The following is a 21,824-nucleotide window of genomic DNA, read 5'->3' on the forward strand; positions in this document are numbered from 1 at the left end:
TAGGAGATTTTTTTGATTTGTCAAGATCTACCTTTGGGCTTGATTCCCGATTTGTATTGCCAATACAATACAAAACCGATTTAGACTACTCTTCTGCTACAATAACATATACTCATTAAGTACACAAAGTGGATTTCATAACATTTATTTCAATTCTTTACAAGTTTTAGATGGCACAATATCATTTTGAATAACTGCTAACATTTGTTCTGCTTCAGACTTCCTTAAATTTGACTTCCTTCAGTAACTACTTTCACACCAACGAGTGATGTTGTTGGAATAATGCAATCACTGATTGAAAAATATCAGATCAAGTTTCTGAAATGTTTTCTTCAGCATTCAGAGTTGATCTAGTTGAAACTCACCAACTGTGTATATCACATTTTATTGTGTATTTCTTTTTTACCCCAAGGTCTTCTACTTTTGCTCGAAAGAAACGTGAAGGCTAATGTAATTTTCTGTATAATCATATTTTTAGTGCACTGAAATTTTTCATATTAGTTGTTCATGACTTGAATACTTATTCCCTCATTACCCTCTGAGTTTAATTATAAGTACAGTGACAGTTGGCAAATTATGACCTCAATTATGACAAGTTGCTCCTTTGTTACATTTGATCTTCGTTTTTTTTTTTTTTTTTTCTTTCCAACACATACCTTTTTGGTGTTTCTCAACTCAGCTGTCACTTGCGGCCACCCTGGCAGCCCTATTTATGGACGCACCACAGGCGACGGCTTCAACTACAATGATGTTGTGCGCTTCGCCTGCAACAAAGGCTACACCCTGGAGGGACCCTCTACAGCTCAATGCCAGGCAAACCGCCAGTGGAGCCATCAGCCTCCGACATGCAGAGGTAAGGTCCTCGCCACGGAGTGCCTGCTGAATTTATAAATACCTGCCAGTCTGACAGCATTTAGATACCAGAGGGACACGTTTGCACTTTGATAGTTTAACTCTGCCTTCTTCACCATATCTGCTGTTGGCATTGTATGTATTGTTTGTGGATGTAAAAAAAAAAAAACAGACTCAAACTTGGAACATGTTTGAAAGGTTTTGAATAATTAGACGCAGATTAAACAATTTAAATACTATCAGAAAGTGAGCATATTCAAAGAGCAGAGTGCTACATCTACGAAAGCTGTTTCTTCAATTGGATTTCTTTCCATAACAAAGGCCATTTTTATCTAATGCTTCCCTATTTATGTAAGGCAAGCCAAAAGGAAAGCAGGTAGCTGCCAGATAACAGAAATAGGATCCAGGCTGGAGCAAGTGCAAGAGCAGAATGAGAAAGTCTTTCCAGGTCTTCTGGGATTATTCTGTTATCTGCAGCTAGAGTAGCCAATAAAATGATACATCCTCCAGATCTGTCAAAATCAACCACAAATCAGAAGACAGCGACTTGTTGCTTACTCTGACATAGGCAACAAATACATATTTGGCTACATAAAAATGTTGTGCATGATCTTTAGATTTGTTTTTTGAACAAATCATCATGTAACAAAGTATCAAAACAAAAAAACATCAGTTATCATAGCAGATTGTATGAAATATGATCATCATTTTCAGCTACTTGTTCAACAGTTCTTTTTTTGTAAAATGGTTTAAGATTAATCTAGACAATTTTATGTGCATGGGTGTTTTTGCCTCGCCATTCATTCCAAGGGTGAGGCAAAAACTGATGGATATAGCATAAACGTACCGCACATAAATTTAGGATTAGAATTATGCCACGAACATATGAGATGCAGATGATGTATTCCTGATGGTTCTTTTTATACAAAATCACACATTAAATTATTAGAGGGACATTCATTGACACTTTAAATGTAATCTGGGTTGAATTTCTTAACATGCCAATTTTACATTGCTAACGGATTATGTATGAACATGAATCAATATTTATGGGATCCAGTAAAGTAGTGATTTAATAAGTTAGTGTACCAGGAACTTGTAAAGCAGACATTGTACAGGGCAGATAATTCATTCAGACAATTAAATTCTATTGACTTGGTTTTGTTGGAATTTAAGACATTTAGTTCTTTTTCATGTGAATACGACTGCAAAGGTGGGTTTGATAAAGGATTTGACACTGCTGAGTACCTTTATTGAAACATGTTCCCAGAAATATGATGTCACTCATTTTTACTTAAGAGACACTTTGGAATAATTTCACCTCCATCTAATTTCAGCTGAACCGCATTGTCAATAATGATGTCTTGGAGACTTCTTCTGCATTTAAAATAGTTGCTTTTGTCTGACAATAGACAATATATGTTAATTTGGTTTTCATGAAGCAGCATGATAATCTATTATTATCAAAGGTGCCAAATATAGCCCATGCTTACCTTTCATTCTGTTCATTAAATAAAGACAAAGCCACTGTTTAGGTCATGTGGACAGTTTTATTTTTAACTCGCAAGATTGCTGACTGATAACACTTATGCAAATTAGGATCCAAGCAAAGAATGCAATGTTAACAGTTTCCAGGAAATATCCCTTGTGAAATGTGTGAAGGGATTTAGGCAGAATGCCACATTACTATTTTGTGTGTCCTTTCACTTAATGCTTTGTTAAAGGAAAAATATTCCTCACAAATGGCTGTTTCATAGCAACTTGATATAAGCAGGGTACACTAATCACAGAGATGCATCTATCATTCTAAATTGATCAAACAAATGACAAAAAGCTCATATTATACTATACATGTTTATGAATAAAGTATTAACAGCTTTAGTATATTGAATAATCTCTTATGCCAATTACTAAAGGTATTTGTGAGTCTAGATGTGTGAAAACGAGTTTGTACATTCTGTTTTCTTAAATTATACACAATGGCAGACCTCCCCCTCTGAAAGCTCTTCCAGGCAAATGGCCTCTGTGTACTGGTTCCCCCTAATTGAAATTATGCAATATGTCTGCATTTAGGGTAAAGCCTGCCTATGTTCATGTTTATATGTAAATTACAGCCAGAGCCAATTACAGTCCTCGAGACCAGAAACGTTTGCATTACACACATTTGGAAAAAAAAATTCAATAAATAAATGAAGGACTGCCCACTAAAAGCTGTTGGTAGTTTTGTTGCTGAAGAAGAAGAAAAAATAAAATTAAGTAAAACAGCAAGCATCCATACCTGATATTACGAAAGCTGTGGAGAGAAGTCACATGCTTGAACGAATCATTAAAAGCTCTTGCTATATCTAAGCAAAACAGGTATTCTCAATGTAATACTTTTCTTATAAAGTCAAATGTTCTTTTAGTTTTGAGGAGTATTTAATGAGGTCATTATTATTCATATAAAAATATGTACATATAAACAGAAAATATTTATCTGTTTTCTTTTGTTAACATCTGCATTTGTTGTTTCTGGCTGAAAAGACAAAAACTGCTACACAAAACCTCGGTGCACATTGCTTGCATGCTGTGGACTTGACAAGGGTGTTTTCTCCTGCATATGTATTTGATGCACTCAGCTTTTTAAGTTTGGTACAGAAATGAACCAAACAGTGTGGGCTAAACAACAGAGAAGATTGCACTGCCTTGTGAATTCACCCCTCTACTTCTTGATTGTCTGCTTGCATTTGCAGTGAGCACCATATGCTTCTCTGAGCTACTGCAACAACATAGTTATGTAAACTGTTTAGGACATAACAGCACATCTGATAAAGTACTCCTGCATATTTTATATGATCCATGAAGAGAAAGACGATGTACAGGCAAAAGAGTTCTAGGTTTTTCCGCTCGACATTTAATTTGGTGGAAACCCTCCCAAGAAAAAAGATAGTTGTTTTTTCTTGGGAGGGTTTTTTCTTGCTGGGTTTTTAGGAATTTTTTTCTGAACATGTTTAGGCTACACAATACATTCAGAAGTTTATAAGGGTTTTAATGGCATGTTTTTCTTTTTCTTCACAGTGGTTAACTGCACAGATCCAGGCATTCCTGCTAACTCTATCCGAGAGAGTAAAATTGAACATGGGAACTTCACATTTGGAAGTGTGGTGTTCTATGACTGCAACCCCGGATATTACCTGTTCGGTTCATCCGTGCTCACCTGCCAGCCAATGGGTCACTGGGACAAACCTCTCCCAGAATGCATTGGTAAAACGGACATTTCTTTCCAATGCACTAATAGGACATTTATATCTTATTGTTTCTAATTAGATATGATAAGCAGATAGAACAAAAGCATGTTATCCTCATCCTTGTTCTGTTGATTTTTACTTCCAGTTTTAAAGGAAAAAGTTTTCAAATCCTCAACTTGTTAATTAATATCTGTTTAAACTTTTGAATCCATTCTTATGATGCTTTTTCAAAGCTAAACACTGAACTTAAATCAACTTTGCAGTGTGAACTTCAATGTTTTCCTTGCTCTGTAATTCTGTATCCATCTCCTGGGTTATTATGCATTCTGTTAATGCCTGAGTCTACCAACAATAATCACCTATTTCTATTGAAATTATCTGAAGTATAGCTCTACATTTTCCACACAGGCTGAAAAAGCACTTAATTTCATGGTAGAGAGACGAAGCTCATCATTTATTTTATCAAATCAAATCCTAATTAAAGAGGCACGCAGAAGTGTCTATCGCGTGTTTTGAAACTTGCTTCAGGCATCATTGACAGTTTGGTTATGGTTAGTGTTTACTGAATTATAGAAACTTTCTTTGCATTAGGACAACTCAGACCAAAGGCAAACAAGCACAGAAAGTAGAATAATTATAGAATTTGTTCATTTTTTTAAACAAAGCTGCAAATGAAGAAAAATCTTGATACATTTTTTTTCTGCTTTCCATGTTCAGACGAATTCAAGTCTGTATTAAAATGAACAGTAAACTCCCCTCTTACCTCAATCTTTCCCACATCCCACTCACCCCCAAAACCGAAAAAAAATCTGAACTGAGATATTAGCAAATCCCATAAGCTTGCTGATCCACAGGTAAGCAGATACAAGTGCCTCACCTTTAAGTGCCTGGGAGATATTTCAATCATTGAATACAACTTTTGCAACTGATCAATATCAGTGCATTACTGGCAATTCATTTCTAACAAGACCAAATAACTGGAGACACACATAGCCAGGGAAGCAGAAGACACAACCTCAAGTGAGGAAAATCCAGTTACTTTTAATGTTTGGCACCTATTAAATATGCATTACTTCACATTTCTTCTCCACTGTTCCATTGGTATGTGGTATACAGACTTTCATGCAGCTTGTTATATTGCAAAACAAATAAATTTATTTAATAAACAAGTAAGAAAAACCAAAAGATCAAGGTGACTGCAGTAGATGATGCACTGTTTCAGTTTCTTCTTGAAAGAAAAAAAAAACTGATATATACTACAATAAAGCGACAAGTCTCAGCTTTGATGCCACTTTCTTAGTGCAAAAGAACTGAGGTTGACACTGCTGTCTGAACACGAATAGTAGTACTTAATTTGAAAAGAGTTTTTTTTTTTTTTTCCCCTTAAGAAGCTGTGTGTTGTCTCAACTGAGATAGTGTTTGGTTATTCTTGAGCATTAAAAATCCTCAAGAGAAATATGCTTGCCTTATAAATATATTGAAAACCATTTGTACACTCACATCATGACCATAACGTAGCAGGAGCTCATATAAATCTCTGTGAGTCTGAGAGACCGGTTTGTGTTTAGACTAAACCAAATAAATCAATGAAACAGTCAGATGTAGTGAACTAAAACAAAGTGCTTACAAAAAACAGATCTGGTATTATTATTTAATACAAGTATGAAGTATTAAAAACAACATGTTAAACATGTATTTTTTAATTAATAATAATAATAATAAAATCATGGTGATGAAATCTAAGGGATTTTAGAGCTGCTAAAGATTTTCTTTCAAAATGTAAAATATCCTAAATGTGTCCATGAAAAGATCATTGTACAAACTATTGCAAAAGTAATTTTTCTACATTTTGCCACATTATCAATATTTTATTAGAATCTGGCCCATATGGAAGAGTTTCAGAGTTTCAAAGTCTTCCTGACTTTAGTTTACCATTCATATTTTGTCAGAAGAATAAATCCAAACAGAGAAGTAATGGGAGGAATTGGATTAAAGCATATTTTCATGTTAGAATGGCCCTGTCAATTTGTAGCATTACTTGAAAACTGATACCCTGAAGCTCTCAGTCCAAAGCAAACTGAGCTTGGGATGGTTTACAAAAACAAATGGGAAAAAAATATTCATGTAAAGATATGCTTTTAATAGTAATTACTTGTAATTGTAGCAAAAGGTGGTTCTATCAAGGTTTGATGCAGGTGGTGACTGAATAGAAATGCACCACCATTTTTGTTAACTTGAATAGACTTTTAATTTGTAGACAATGTTTCTCTACTCTACACAAATCTGTGAGACAAAATGTGACATTTCAAGTTCGAAAGGTTAGAATAATTTTGCAGGGCACCGTAATTGTCATCTGCTTATGAAGATGAAACCTTCAGGATCACATTTTGCTCTTGCCACATTTCCCTGACAGTAATGTAACCCAATGCAAATTAAAATTTTTACTTGACAATGTAATGACCCATCCAGGTGTTCTTTATATGATTTAACTTAAAATGAAGAGCCACAGGAACAGCACTCTTTGTTCTAATGTCCAAAGAACTTGCAGTGTGTGAACTATAAAATCTGATAGTCTCATGAATGCGTGCTCAAATTACTCTATTTAAGCAACTCTGAATCTAATTCGCAATTCAAAGCAGTTTATTAGAGAGATACTTTTAACAGAGCTTCCCTGAGCATTACTGTATCATTCTCTGTGCTGTAAGATGGGGTAAAAATGTTGTCAATATGAAGTTTTCATGTATTCCTCCTCCCATAGAAAATATTGTATGCGTCTTTGTACAAATAAACAGGATTTATTAAGTTAGTCCTTCTGCTGCTCCTCTCATGCAGAGGTTGATTGCGGGCATCCAGGGACGCCACCCCATGCAGTGATCACTGGAGAGAAGTTTACGTTTGGCTCCAGAGTGCGCTACTCCTGTCGCGACGACCGTCAGCTCATCGGAGATTCATTGCTTACCTGCCAGCTGAACGGACACTGGAGCGGCCCACTGCCCCACTGCTCAGGTACGCTGTACCATTTTGTGGTACTTTACACCCATTTCAAAATTTGTTTTTTTTCCCCCATTGAACAAAATTTCAATTGTAATTCTTAATCTGACTCACTGCACTATTTGTAGCTGACACAAAAAAGCACCAATGGCTCATTTCGTTTCTCATTTAGTCCCTAAAAATGAGAAGACAACAAGTTATTGAGTGCAACAGAGAATTTCCGTACTGCCTGAAAGATGGTGACATTTGTAGTCTGCAGTCTAATATTTTAAAAACCACAGCTAGAATTGAACACATATAATAACCTAAGAATACATATTTAATAAAACCCATACACAAAATTCATGACAACTTATATTGTTCTGTATAAGAAATGTTATCAACCAACTGTGTACTTTATTATATAAAGTAATATATAACCCCTTATTCTACAGGAGTAGTAGTGTACACCCAGTCCAAGGATGAATCAAATTTTTATAGCACTGTATAATATTCAGCAGTGGGCTGCTGGTGATCTGCTCCTCTCTGCTTCTCAACTGGTGGAGGTCCTAATTGCTATGTAGTTCCTGTGTAAGTTCAGGCTCTATATTTATGCCGGCTCTCACTGCTTCAAGTAAACAAGCATAAAGTACAGGAATACTCATTGTTTATATATGCGATGAACAGGCTGCTTAGAAAATAATACAGTGTTCATTTCAAATCTCTCATTCTTAATGAGAGATTTCTGAAAATACAATGTATAGAACTAGATATTTGACAAATTACAATTCACTCATATCTACTTTTTGAATGTTAATTAAATCAAATAACAGTGATGAGCATTTAACTCTTGTCTTTATTATAATCTTAAATAAATAACTAGAGAAAAAAAGATTGGAACTGATTATTTTTGACAGAGTTGATCAAAATGATGGACAACAAAAAAGGTCTAACGCAAACTCTGCTCAATGAAATTCTACAAAGCTGACAAAGTAAAAGTTGACATTATTTAAATAATAAGTGTTTATTAGTCACTTTTGCAAGTCATACGCACATTAGATGCATTGGCCACATACAGCATAGCTTCATTAATTTAAAACGAAGTGCTAGCAAATCACTTTAACCTTGTTCATAACCTCAAATATTTGCTGATACAAATCAAAATGCCATTCATGTATGAATAGAAACCAAAGCGATATCACTGGAATGAGACTAAACTGATGCTAAATTAGTTTAGTCATCTGACTGAAATGTGGAACTATTTTGCTGCTCACTTGATCTACTAATCATGTTACACTTTTTCTTTTTGAACTAAATCCAGATCATCCTCCTTCAGCTGTAAAGATTGCATTGTAATACAGTCTAGCTTTTTTTTTTTAGGAAATTGTTCCTTTATTGACAGAACATTCCTAAAAGGCACCTAAATGAAGTCACAACTTGGCAGTGTTGACAAACACTACTAATATCAGAAGCCCACCTACAATATTGAAAGGATTTCTTGGCATTATTAGAAAGAAATGCAAGCTCCAATGAAACCGTGCCAATTTAATACCATCAAATGCTGCACAATAGACTTTTCTACCCTTTTTTTTAAAGACTCTCTTCTATCTCAAAATATTTGACCTTTTGCTATTCACAAGCTCACTGTCTACTCTAAAAGGTTTTTAACATTTTCGAACTGGCACGCCTGTGGTTTATCTGATGCCGCTGCATTTGGCTGAATGAAAAAGACCAAAGAAGGTGAGCCAGTGCCAAACAGCAACTACAGACCTTTATTCCTCAGGAATTCAGTCAAAGGGAGTCTTCATCTTAAAAGAATTATGGATAAGTGGTAAAGTTGAATCGATGTTAGCTGAAGAGGATCCTTTGCAAGTATAAATCCTTTGAAGTCAACGCCATAACCTGTTTAAACATTTTAAGTTCCAGATTTTCCTTTTGACATTTTTTAAGGTAAGAAAAAGGGTCTTGTAATGTGGAGCTCCCAACCTACAGCTTACCTCCACCCCTCAAGCCCTCCCATGCTCTTCCCCCTCATCACACTTAAACAGTCCTGACCATGAAAGTAGATCTTTTTATCTGAATCTTCACTTGGTTTGTTAAACTAACTGACCCAGAAATAATGTTTGGAAGCAGACTTGAGTGGTAGTTATTCTCTCTGTCAAAGGGAAGTTCAATTTCTCTTCTCACTTTGGATGTTTTGGATTTACAAAAGCAGTTTAAAGTAAAGGATCTTAAGGCGCTAAGGAAATGCACTTGATTGTATCGGTCCAAATCTGTCTTGCTGTCAGAGCTGTCCTCACATTTCTTGCTGGAGTGAGACAGCAGCGACAGAATCATGGGTGCCAAAGACTCGTTAGCGTCACTGGGAAGCAAAGTTTGGCCTGTGTGATTCTGTCCCACCAAAGACTTACAGTGGCAAAAGTTGCTGAGTGCTGTATTCTGGCTGTAATAGAAAAGCACTTTATCTCATGTAAAATTTCTACATGAGACAAAGCAGTTCCATGGACTGTTCTTCTATTCTCCAAACTGCTTTGTTCCATGTAGGACATCGTATTGTAAAAGCATGGAAGTAATATTTTGTAAGAAAATCCGAATGTCTAACATTTGCATGGATTACTTTGACATTTATCTTCCCATTTTAATATTATCCTGCAGTCGGTACATCCTATCAGGATAACCGTTTTTCCAAATGGCAGGCTGATGGTTTACAGTGTTGACTTGTCCTCCCACGGCTCAGTCTAATCATATATCTAAGGGACAGATGAGAGATAGTGGTCCACTGGAAATATTTTCATCCTTTTATCCTGCAGGATGTGTCAGAGCTCCAGAATGAAACCAACTTGCTCTCTGACTGAGGGTTTATACACATTTGACACATTTGGTCTGCTTTAAAAGGGGCCCACTATGGGAAATTCACTTTTAGCAAGTTTTTGACTTACCTTTCATAAACCGCTGCTGCATCTTGGGTTGTTATGTGAGAAGCACAACTTTGTCTGCTTCTTATTCCACATCTGTTTGCAGCTATTTAAATTTTTGTCAATTCAAAGAAAAAGAAAAAGTAATGAACATGTTTAGAATGTCCTATAGACATATCCCAACTTGTTCAAGGAAGCATAATAAGTTCAATTTGTTCACATTTAGAAATTAAATTTGTTCACATTTAGATGGAGGTAGACAGTCTCTAGTTTTATTGGATTAGCGAGACTCCAGTCAGGGAAATTTTTGACAAAACCTGCAAAATGGATTTTGAACAAGATCTTATGCCTGAAGTGGTTTGGTGACGGTTTGGATGTCTTTTTAACTTTTTAACTTCAGTCAAGTACACCGCTGTCAAGCTTATTCGGCTAATTTATTATTATTATTATTTATTTATTTTTTTTGCATTTTTTGAGTTTGTCACTGCTCAATCTGTCCTTGAAGTACAATTCACATTTCAACTTCCTTTGTGCATGTGCTGAAAGAAATGCTTTCCCCAGGAGAGTCTCCTTGTGTAAGCACAATAATCTCAATAATGCGCTCTGTTGACATTGCAGGCTTTCATCAACTGCTAATATTTTTGTTCAGGTAATAAATGGAAGAATTTATTGAAATTTGTTAACCTTAGTAGCACTGTGCAAAAGACAAAACTGTTATTCATTTAAAATGTTGCAGTCGTCAAACTCCAGTAAAAATGACATATTTTGCGCATTTGTCTCACGTTATGGGGCCCTTAGAATAAAATTAATACACGCCTTAATTTAGAAGTAATAAAATCATAAGAACTGCTTTATTTGCTTTATTTTCTCAACTCTTTCTCTACAAGTAATGTATATAATGCCCAAATTCTGACTCTTGGTAAATGCCACAAGTATATAAAAAAGCCAATAATCTCAATAAAATGCTGATGTAAAAAGAAACAGATTGTAGCATTCCTTTTGACCTTATGTTCAATCTGCCTGGAAAATAGATCTTCTGTAATTGATGTAAGAAGATCTGGTTAAACCTTGTGATTACAATGTGCAACCTTTAAGAAGTTTTACCCATAAGAGTTCAGACTGCTTTGCTTGTCTTTGGAGACCTAAATATTATTAGGGAGATAGTTTTAATTTCTGGCTTTTCTTCAGAATGTAATGGTTAGAAGTGAAGATGCAGCAGAGCCGCTTGCTTTTTTTTTTTTTGTCTTTTTAATCATCCATCAATTAAGTTAATAAAGGGTTTCCATAATTAAGAAGATTAGATCAACATCATGCTGTTTTGACAGATGAGTCTTTCTTATAATGATGAGCAATTCTGAATCTTATCTTTCTATGTCATTCATTCTGAGCCGTGTGCCAACATAGACCTACTGCAGCCAGCTGTCTTATGACACGGAGTAAGCTCATGTGCTTTTACATCAAGCATTCAACATGTCTAAAAACCAAATAGAGTTGATACGTTTCATTAATTATGTTCAGAAATTTATCAACTGTTTATTTTAAACCAAATTAATGTATTGACTTTGTTCTAAAGTATTGAAACAGGCAATGAGAAATAACTGTTTATGCAATGAATGCACTGAGGACATTTATAGTTAATAATTATTTAACTTAGGATAATTTGCATAATTTGTTTCACAGTTGCAAATTAACTCTGTATCAAACTGAACATTTTAATCAATGTTGAATGTGAATGCATCATCTTTAGAGATTAAACCGCATCAGCACTTGTGATTAACTAGGAAATCTGCAGCACATGATGGAGAGAAGAAGCCACTGTAAATCACCTGCTTGCCACTAAAAGATGTAATATATTCACACTTGGCAGTAAACATCTGTTACAGTTATAGCAGAAACTGGAGCCACGACGCAGCTGGAGCTCATCTGTTGCTCACAAAATAAACATAAAAAATTTAAAAAAATGGTGCTAAGCACATTTTGGCAATGAAGTTAGTGCAAATGTTCATTTTGTGCATAGTTTTCATCATTCTGGAAGATGGCAATAGAACAGGAAGTAGACCTTTTAGTCAAATATTATGGATGTTTTGTTCCACTTTCTTTTTTATCACTTCTGCTATTTTATCTGCGTTTATCTGCATTTTGTCATTGTCATTCAATAATGTGCAAAAGCCTTTAGCTGGACTCTTGTAATTTATTAAAGTGAGTATAAAGGATAAAGATTTTAACTTTCTTTCTTTGTTTTCCTTTGTAAATTACATTACACTTGTCAAAAATGCAATTTCATATACCATTTTGTCACTTTACAAATGACAGTAGCAGTGTCTTTTGGGGTGGCACTGCAAAGTTATGAAGTAGAAGAAGGACCCACAATTTAAAATTTTATTTTGACAATTAAAAATCAGAAAAATGTGGTGGAATGTTGGGATTTAAATTCTGCAAATGCAGCTTATTTGTTTTTCTTTCCACTTTCCTTTTAGAGAATAAAAAAAAATAACACACGCGGTGCAAGAATTAAGTCTGGGGAAGATTTAAAGAAGAATGAGGTTATGAAACAATCTACTGAGTGTAGCCCATCTGAAAATGGAAAAATTGTAACATTGCCGCAAACCTGCCAAAACATTGCTATCCAGCTTATCTGATAGGCCAGGCAAGAAGAGCATCAATTTACAGAAGAGTGTCAAGTAGAAAGCTCTTGGTGAAAGCATTTCATTAAAAGGGCTGATTGCAGTTTGCCACTAGTCATGTTGAAGACACAAAATCCCTGTGGAACATGGTACCCTGGTCAGATGACACCTTAACTTTATCTTTGACTCTGCATAAAAAAAAAAGGTGTGTTCACATGGAACACACCATCCATATTGACCAATAGCACAGTGCATTGGTGAATTTTTTTTCCATATGGACTTGAAATGAGTTCAGAGTTTATGAGAAGTAGATGGCACTAAAAAGGGGGAAATTCTGGAACAAAACCTGATAGAGGCTGCAAATAACGTGAAGCTTGGGTGGAGATTCTCCTTCCAACAGACATTGACCACTAACATACAAATAGAGATGCAATTTAATGTTTTAGACCAAACCTTTTTATTTGCTTACATGGCCCAAAGTCCAGACCCAAATCTGTTTTTAATTTTCGGCAGAAAACTTGCAAGATGCTAAAAACCACTTCGAGTCCTTCTTCCTCACATTTGAATGCCAATTTGGTGTTTGTCTATAATATAAAGTATTCTATATTGTGTCTGCGAGGTAAGAAAAATGCACAAAAAGAGTTTGACTTATAAGTATGTTAGCACTTTATGTGAGGAGCTAGACACATAAAGGCACAGTATAATTCAGGAGTAACAACACAACACAATACTCTGAATTCTTCAGTGATCCAACGTAGCATCAGCAGCAGCTCTCATCCATGCAGCCATTCATGCATCTGTCCATTCCCTCATTTTTCCTCCCTTGTTAATTAGTAAGATGGTTCATCAGACTGCTTGCCAAGCTGTTCCCTTTTTTGTTCTCATCTGTTGCCTGGCTGATTTTAAGACCTTATTATTTTCTCACAAAGGGATCTTGGTGAATGGACATTACCTGATATTCAAACCAAAATCTGACCACCATCCCAATTAGCATGATTGTAGCTGTCCTACTGCAGGCGAAAGAGAATAATGAGGCACCAACAGCTGCTCCAGGACTTACAAGTATCTACTGGTACAACTGTACGCACCAAGACAAATGCATACTGGTGCTCATCACACTCTCATCGCCACAAATGTATGCAAGTACATGCTGGGAGATGCACAAACAGCTCAATCTCTCCGAGCCACACCAACATATGCAGCCGTTCATGAACACTCAGCACCAGCCACAGCCACGTTCAAACTTATCCGCTTCTGCTGTGAGTCATTGACCTGACAAATGCCGTTTGTAGGCATATGCCCTGCGGATGTGTGTATATAATATGAGCTTTGTGTTTGTGCTTAAAGACTTTGTCAACAAGTCCAGTATTACCACAGCCATTTGGTGCTCTGTATACAGAAAGAGCAGCATCTAAAGACCCTTGAGGAAGGAAGGACAGGATGTTTCTACAACTCAAGAATCAGCCTTAAGCCCGATATGGTACAAATCCCTCACAGAGAATCTGTTTTAATATAATTTTCAATATCTCTATATTTCTGTATCTGTATATTTGGATGTAATAAAATTGTCTTCTATGCTCAGCTGTTTTTTTTGTTGTTTTTTTTCCGTTTTTATCTGTCAGAAATGAAACAGGAACAGTTATATTTTTGGCTGGTGTGAGGCGCTACTGTATGTGCTTTTGTTCTCTCCCCTGAGGGTGACCCCATTGAATGCAGCCCCACCCCGCAGACTTTCCTGGCAAACAAACCACTCAACTGTTCATCACAACATGAAATCTTCAACACTGCCCTGATTCCATACCTGTCATCTTTATTTTCTCTCTCGTTTCATATGGCTTAGAGTGTGAACATGTCCTATTTCTCTCTCGCATAAGAGACAGGCTTAGAAAGAACATGAAGAGATTTTATAAAAGGCACATCGGCGTCTGGATCTGATTGAATACATAGTCAAATGTAGCAGATGGTGCAAGGTTGTGACTCTGAAAGTGCTTAAGTTCCTTCACAGAAAAAAGTGTGAGGATAATTCAGGATGATGAAAATGCATTTACTGGTAGCTCCAGAGGTCACAATGTATTCATAATTTCTTATAACCACATTTGGTTTACTCTTAATGCTGGCTCTGCTGATTTTTTTCATTTTTTATGGGCAGAAAAGCTTTTGGTGTCAAAGCTGAAAGAAATATTGCTCTGCCAGGTCATTGGCATGGTGACAAATGGTAAATGTTCTGCCTTTATGCAAGTCCTTTTAACCTTAGCACTTCTGAAATAAAAGCCCCACACCTGCTCTTGGATGAATTTTGCATTGTATCGCTGCTTCCTAAAGGTTCAAGTGACCTCACCAAAGCTCTCTGTACTTTCTGTGTACTTAACAGAAAAGAAGCATATGTTGTAAACTCTTGCCATGCCAATTTAAAAAGGATCCATATCTGCACACACACAAACACGCATACATGCTCAAGTGGGTGGACTCTTCACTCTCTGGGTTTCATTGCTCCGTATCTGGTTATCTCTTGTTGCAGGTGACTCTTCAGGCGCCTGTGGGGACCCTGGCACACCGGCCCATGCCAGCAGAGAGGCGGGGAACTTCAAAGTGCGCAGCAAGGTGCGCTTCACCTGTGCAGTGGGACACACGCTGTACGGCTCAGCAGAGAGGATCTGTTTCCCCAATGGGACATGGTCTGGCAAACAGCCGTTCTGCAAGCGTAAGGAGACTCTTTACAATTTCCGTTGGGATGTTTTGTATAAATGGTGTGAGAGCAGAGAGGAGTCATGCAGGGAAGTAACAAACACAATTGTTCACAGATAAGCACTCCTACACATGCACAGCAGATGCATAGTTGCTTCAAGGCTGGGCATCGAATTTCACGATTTTTTTTTTTTTTTTGTCTTGCCTTCTTTTTTCAATATTAAATTCCTGTGCGTTTCAAAAATATTCAAAACCGTTTTTAGTATTTTCAGTGTTTTAATCACATCACAACTGTGGACTTTAACATGTTTGTTAAGATTATATATTGTTCTATTTGTGTTGTTTTTTTGTTTTTGTTCTTTTTTTTTTTTTTTTTTGTACATAGGAGCCCATTGTTGATCCAAAATTGTTTGTACAAGTCTTAAAAGTGAAGCTAAATTTGAAGACAAACCAAACATGCTAGAATCTTTTTGTGGGAAAAAGAATGAAGAACATGTGACTTTGTTTTTTTATTTTGTAACAAAATGTTAAAAATAACTAAATGGGTACCCTAGCAGTCCAGTTCAAATGAATAAGTGTGAATTTTACTGTTTACTTTTGCTCTGATTGCATCATGACTGTTATTTATCTGTATCTCGGGGTCTGAACTCTTATCTGAAAATATGTGTCTTTTTATCGATTCAAACAAGTGGAATGCAGCAACAGTTCAAAGAACAAAATAAGCTGTAGAGAAGCTTATTTTCTTTTCTTTTTTGTGAGAACAGGTTGAGTTAAAATGGAAAGTTCTAGATAGTCAAGGTATTTTTTTGGAGGCTGCACAGCATTTATATAAAAAACGGAAAAGTAATTTAATGTGCTTAAAAACAGAAAAAAGAGAACCATTTTTTGGTATTGTATCAATATTTTCTCAGCTGTGTCTTTTGGAAATTTTAAATAGTATCAAGATCCAGAATAAACAGACAAACACCGCATACAGCATACTGGCTGCATTAAAACAATGATGATTTGCAAAGAGATCACAAAAGCAGCGCTTCACCAGATGGTAAAATATCTCTCTGCTGGAGTCAGAGTGTCTTCCAGACTCCAACCAAAAATTTCATTAATTCCAAACACCTGAAGCCACATTTTGTTTGGATTGTGATAAATGAATCATTGTAGGGATTCGAGATATCAACTCTCAGAGGGCCAGCTTCACATCTTGCATAAATTACCCCCAAGGGTCAACCGGATATTGAGGTAAATGTTTGACGGGATCCTCCCTCGGTTACTTACTATTGGCTTGGAACGGTTTCAGAATCATTTTTAATATCACTGGCCAATGTATGGTCTCTCTGAACTCCTTTACGGTGCACCTGTTTTTATTGCATCTTCATTCCTTCTTGTGTTCATTCTGTCTTTTTCAATTCTTCTCTTTTTTGTCTTAATCTTACTGTCAGTCTTTCCAACTCTGTCCAATTTTTCATCTCTCATTTCTCTGTATCTTACTCTGTGTTTTTTTTTTTGGTCCGATACCCACCTCCTCCCTATTTTTTCATTCTATATCTCACCACCCCAGGCTTTTTATCCTTCCATCTCCCAGCTAAAATCCTAATTTAAAGATTGTTTTAACCATCTATCCAACTCTGGGGAGGATGGAGCAGGAATTCACTGGAGCCTGAATGAATTTTATTGCTCTCTGTCTGTGATCTAAAGCCCTGTCTTGTGTTAAAGCCCATCCATCCATTATTCACAGCCCTTTACAGCGCATTGAAAATGGTCACTGTGAATATTCGGCTTAATAACCAGCTCAAATGGCTATCAAGGATGACTTTATGTAATTTCAAATATTGCAAAAAAGAAAAAAAAATGTATGATTGGTTTTATATGTGTGCACACTGAATTACATGTAATGTGTTTGCACGTGTAATTATGAGCTCCTGAGTGCATTTACAGCACTGTTTTATAAATGTGCTGAAGCTCTGCAGTGCGAGGTCCAGTATGTGTCCCAGCAATGTGTTTGCACAGTGATAAGTTTGCGCGGATGCATCAAAGTCAATTGAGAAATCACCACGGCAATAACAGCACGTCTGTCTCCTACAAAGAATCAGTATTTCAGATTTTCCAGGCAATTAGGTGATTGAGAGAGCAGATCAGTTTTGTAATTAGACATGATTTGCAGGAGGAAAAAGGCACATGAAACAAACTGATTTCTTCCGTACCCTTTAGGGAAACATTTTGGTGGGCAGATTTTTTTTTTTTAATGCAGCTTTAACTCTTAACTCCTTTTTTCTTGAACTAACACCTGGGTTGTTAGTTCAGTCATAATTAAAGTAATTGTTGCATCTTCACGCTGTACCTGCAGAATGTAATTATTCCCCCAATCACCTTGTTTCTGAGCTGCAGTAAACGTCACCACAGAGAGCATGAAAACTGTACGCTATTAAATTGGGCTTCATCAGGATTGCTTATGTGTTTTGTCCATCACTACATCATCTCTGGTTATTAGTCTCTCTTCATAAAACAGTGATGTATAGATTGGTGGGTCTCCTCTGGTTTGTCTTACAGCTTCTTTGAAAGAAAATACAAAGCGAACAAAAATAGTGATTTTATTTTATTTATTTTATAACTGTGACCTCCAGACTATTAGCCGCTACTTTTTTCAGAAACTTTGAACACGATGATGCGGCTAATATATGGGTTGTTGCCAACCGATTTCAAAAGGCTGGACTGCTGTGTTCATTCTGTCAAAAGAATAGGACAAACTGAAGAGCAAATTTGCCTTGAGATGAGAAGGGAAGAGGCACACGGAGGCACACACACATATGCGTGTGTGTGCATGAGACTGATCGATTCCAAAACTAAGAAAGGCAACGTTAGAGGGTTTAATGTGCAGGAGGAAGATATGATCAGTGACTTTACCTGTTTTTTGGGGGTTTCTTTGTTGTTTTTTAAGCAGCCGTCTTGCAGGCATGAATCTGTGTATCCTACCAATGAAATACAAATTTCATTAGACATAAAAAATATGCAAGTATCTCATATTTCAATGTGGATACTTGCATCTTGTAGTCAGTGTGGTGTTTATGTGTACAATTTTTTTTTCTTCACAGTTAGTGCATGCAGCTTATATTCAGGTACGCTCAATACTCCAAAAATTAAGGTTATATTATTTCTCTTTTACTTTACATTTTATTTGCTTTTAAATTTTGTTTAGACTCCAAGAAATTACAATAATTTTCGTGACTGAAACTGAGAAATGATAGTGTGTGAAGGAGAGAGAACTCCAAGTTTGCATTGCTGGATCAATGCAGAACACAGTGTCAGATAAAAAGCATTTATCTGACCAACACCAAAAAAGCCCTTATTTCACTGATGAGTCTTTGCACGCACATAGCAAAAAAGAAAGGAAAAAACTCTACGACAGTTCAGTCACCTTGAAGTATTCCTCCAGCCACCTTGGGGGCCTCCAACCCCCAGATTGTGAATCATTGATAAAGAAAATCCATTACTATTTTACACCTCTGACCTTCACATCCTGTGTTTCCTCTCTTGTATGGCAGCGGTACAGTGTGCAAATCCGGGAACCCCAGCTCATGGCCACATTTTCCGTGTGGACGGCACGACTTTCTCCCACTCCATTGTGTATTCCTGTATGGAAGGATTTTTCTTGACAGGATCACCCACTCGCCAATGCCTGGCAAATGGCACCTGGTCTGGCACGGCTCCAAACTGTACAAGTAAGTATCGCACAGTTGCAGGAGTGTTCAACTGTCTCCTGGTCATTTTGACTTTGTGTAATAGTTAAGGCCATGCTTAGTATTTACACTGTGAAATGCACACAGTTAAATAATCTTTCAGATGATTTTCTTCTTTGTTTGTTCTAAATTGAGGCAATCGGAGGTTTGAACTGAGAAGCAAAAATAGACAATACCATTGGAAAAACCTAAGTCTTGGAACTAAATATCAAAGCTGGCTTTTTTTGTGGTCTTGACCTCAGCAAATAAGTCTTTGAGTAAGTAAAAACTAAGCCCGTCTAGATTTAATTTGTTCCAGGATGACTCTTGGAGAAAATTACATTGTTCCTCTCTCTGAAAATCACCATATTCTTTCCCCCCTTTTCCTTTAGCCTATTACTGTATCACAAGAAAGATAAATTGTATGGGCATAATTTTCAATTTTGGAGTAAAATGGGTCTCTGGAGAGATATGCACAGGAAAGAAGGCAAAGGAGAGTAAGATTGAAAAGTGGATTGAATAATGATGGTCAAACACGCAGGAATCCAGGGGAGCTTTTCTTTTTTCTTCACTTGAAAGCTTGCTCATCACCAAACTGATTCCCCTTTTAACTATCGGCTCACATTAAAGTTTACTGGTCAGTTCAGGGACATCGACACTTAAGATGCTGGGATTGGCTCAGTGTGCCTTCACTAGGGAGGCAGTCATTTTCATGGATCACAGAAAATCGATCATGCAAGTTAGCAGATCAAAGTCACACAAGATTTTCAAGGAGAAAAAGAAGGGTTTTTTTTGTTTTTTTTTTTACTCTTAGCTTTTGCTTGTGTATAGTTTACTTTTATAAAGCATGTTAGGAAAATACCATCTTATCAAAATTAGATTTTAAAGAAGTCATAAGGATAAAAATGTCATATGAAATGTGAAAACATAAAACCTCTTTCTGAGGTTTTTTCTTCTATGATGACGTTCTGTGGCTTTGTTGATTATGTTCACAATCTGTTTCATATTATTTAGTATGTAGCAGTACAGACAGATGTGAAAAACCTCAGATAATATCTAGATTAATGGATTTAGATGTCACTGGCTTCTAAACTAATTTCCACAATGATATCATCTTGTAGACTACTGTTGATGCATCCTACATAGCTAAATATAACACATATAAAACAACAAAACAAGACAAATCACATTCTCTGATGGAGCTTACAGTGCTCGGGGTTAGAGTTAGTGCTAAAGTCATTGTGATTTGAATCCCTAAAACACATCAACATATTGCTAAAGAGGCAGAATATGACCAAATCTCACCAGCAAACCATATTTCAGCGCAGATAATTTGAAACCTATTTGTGAAAATTGTCTCCTTTGCTAACCTTTTTACCTGTTTTACAATTTTTGTTGAAAGAATTTGTTTCCATTTGTGTCATTTGTTGGCAGAACATTTGTGTCGTATGTATAAAATGTTCCTGGATTGAAGTTAAATTGCATAAAGCCTATTTACATTGTGCTGTTTATACTGTATAACTTTTGCAAAAACTCACAAAAGCTAAAATGGAGGTGAAGAATGGTCTGAAATGAGGCAGGCCTATACCTTGCATTGCCGATGCATTAAAGTACAAGTGTTTGCGAGTGTTGATCATCTGGGCATAAGTAGACGTAACACGTCCTACAAAGGCTCGTGGTTTTAATGGTTGCAATTTTTTACACTTGCAAAACAGTGGCAGGGTGCACAGGCATCTGATTCACGAAGCCCTGGCAAAGAAAAAATGTCACCTCTAATTGTGATGACGATCAGATGAGAATCAGAAATGTAGCTCTTAATTCAGCTCTTCATACTTGGAAAATAATCAAGAATTTAATTAAGTGTTATCAGACAAAAGCCGATGTGTGATTTCACTGGTGCTGGCAGGCCTGTAGACCCATTACAGCAAACACAGTAAGGCTGAAATACAGAAGCAGCACTTATGACTACATTTCTATATAAAAATCTAAGTTGTGTAATAACATTACGAGTGGATTACTTTAGGCATTTTGATGGGTTCTCATTTTGTTGAGAAATAATACATATAATTTTACACAATTGTTGCAAGGCATTTGTTTTTAGCTCGATGGCAGTGAAGTTATTCCTGGTTTTCAAGGTCTGCATTCAAACAGTACTACTTTAGCTCAATGAAGCTTGCAGGACCATCAGAAACTACTTAAATGCAAGTAAATCTACCATTGCTAAACTCTCCAGCCTTCATTTTGTTCTGAAAGCTGCTTTTATAGACGAGTAAAGCTTTATGGACATTTATAAAACCTTCAATAGCTTTGATTTTTCAGGGTACCTTGTCCCAGCTTTAAAGTTATTCCACTTAAAAAGTAGAAAACAAAAGTTTTTTTGTATTTTTTTCATGCTCAGAAGTGGCACCTTGACTGAGATCTTTGTGGGCAGGGGATATTGAGCACACGGGTAAACAATGACTTGCTGTCACAGATATAATGACTGTAATTTACAAATGAGACTTGATCGTCTGTTAACACAGCTTCTACTGTTTTCATATTCTTCTATAAATTTCTTGAGCTCAGACTGGAATTTAAAGAGCAATCCCTCCATTTGATACTGAAAACATGAGTTTTGCAAAGCAACTCATTTGCTAAATAAAACAACAAAACAAGCCACTATTACTTCATAAATGAACAGATACTGTCCTGTGTGGGTGTAAAAATATGCTCATGTATGACTTCTGCGACAGACGCAAAAAAGTAGTTTACTACCCACACTGCCTGTGCTGTGGAAGGAAAAATCAGATATGGCTGACAGGTTAGTTTCTGTGTGCACTGCAGGCATATTATAAATGACTG

General features: G+C 36.4%; 1 protein-coding gene across 2 annotated transcripts in view; it reads left to right on the plus strand.

The window, feature by feature from the left end:
- Positions 1 to 21,824, plus strand: part of LOC129367504 (CUB and sushi domain-containing protein 3-like) — a 230,972-nt gene that overhangs the window by 172,560 nt on the left and 36,588 nt on the right. For both annotated transcript variants that reach the window (XM_055042010.1, XM_055042011.1), the window contains exons 54-58: positions 680 to 853; positions 3,910 to 4,095; positions 6,912 to 7,085; positions 15,107 to 15,289; positions 18,810 to 18,986. In XM_055042010.1, the coding sequence (XP_054897985.1) occupies positions 680 to 853; positions 3,910 to 4,095; positions 6,912 to 7,085; positions 15,107 to 15,289; positions 18,810 to 18,986 (894 nt within the window). The remainder of the gene's footprint in view (positions 1 to 679; positions 854 to 3,909; positions 4,096 to 6,911; positions 7,086 to 15,106; positions 15,290 to 18,809; positions 18,987 to 21,824) is intronic.

The sequence above is a fragment of the Poeciliopsis prolifica genome, unplaced genomic scaffold (genome assembly GCF_027474105.1).
Source record: "Poeciliopsis prolifica strain line A6 unplaced genomic scaffold, Auburn_PproV2 SCAFFOLD017, whole genome shotgun sequence".
Classification (NCBI taxonomy): domain Eukaryota; kingdom Metazoa; phylum Chordata; class Actinopteri; order Cyprinodontiformes; family Poeciliidae; genus Poeciliopsis; species Poeciliopsis prolifica.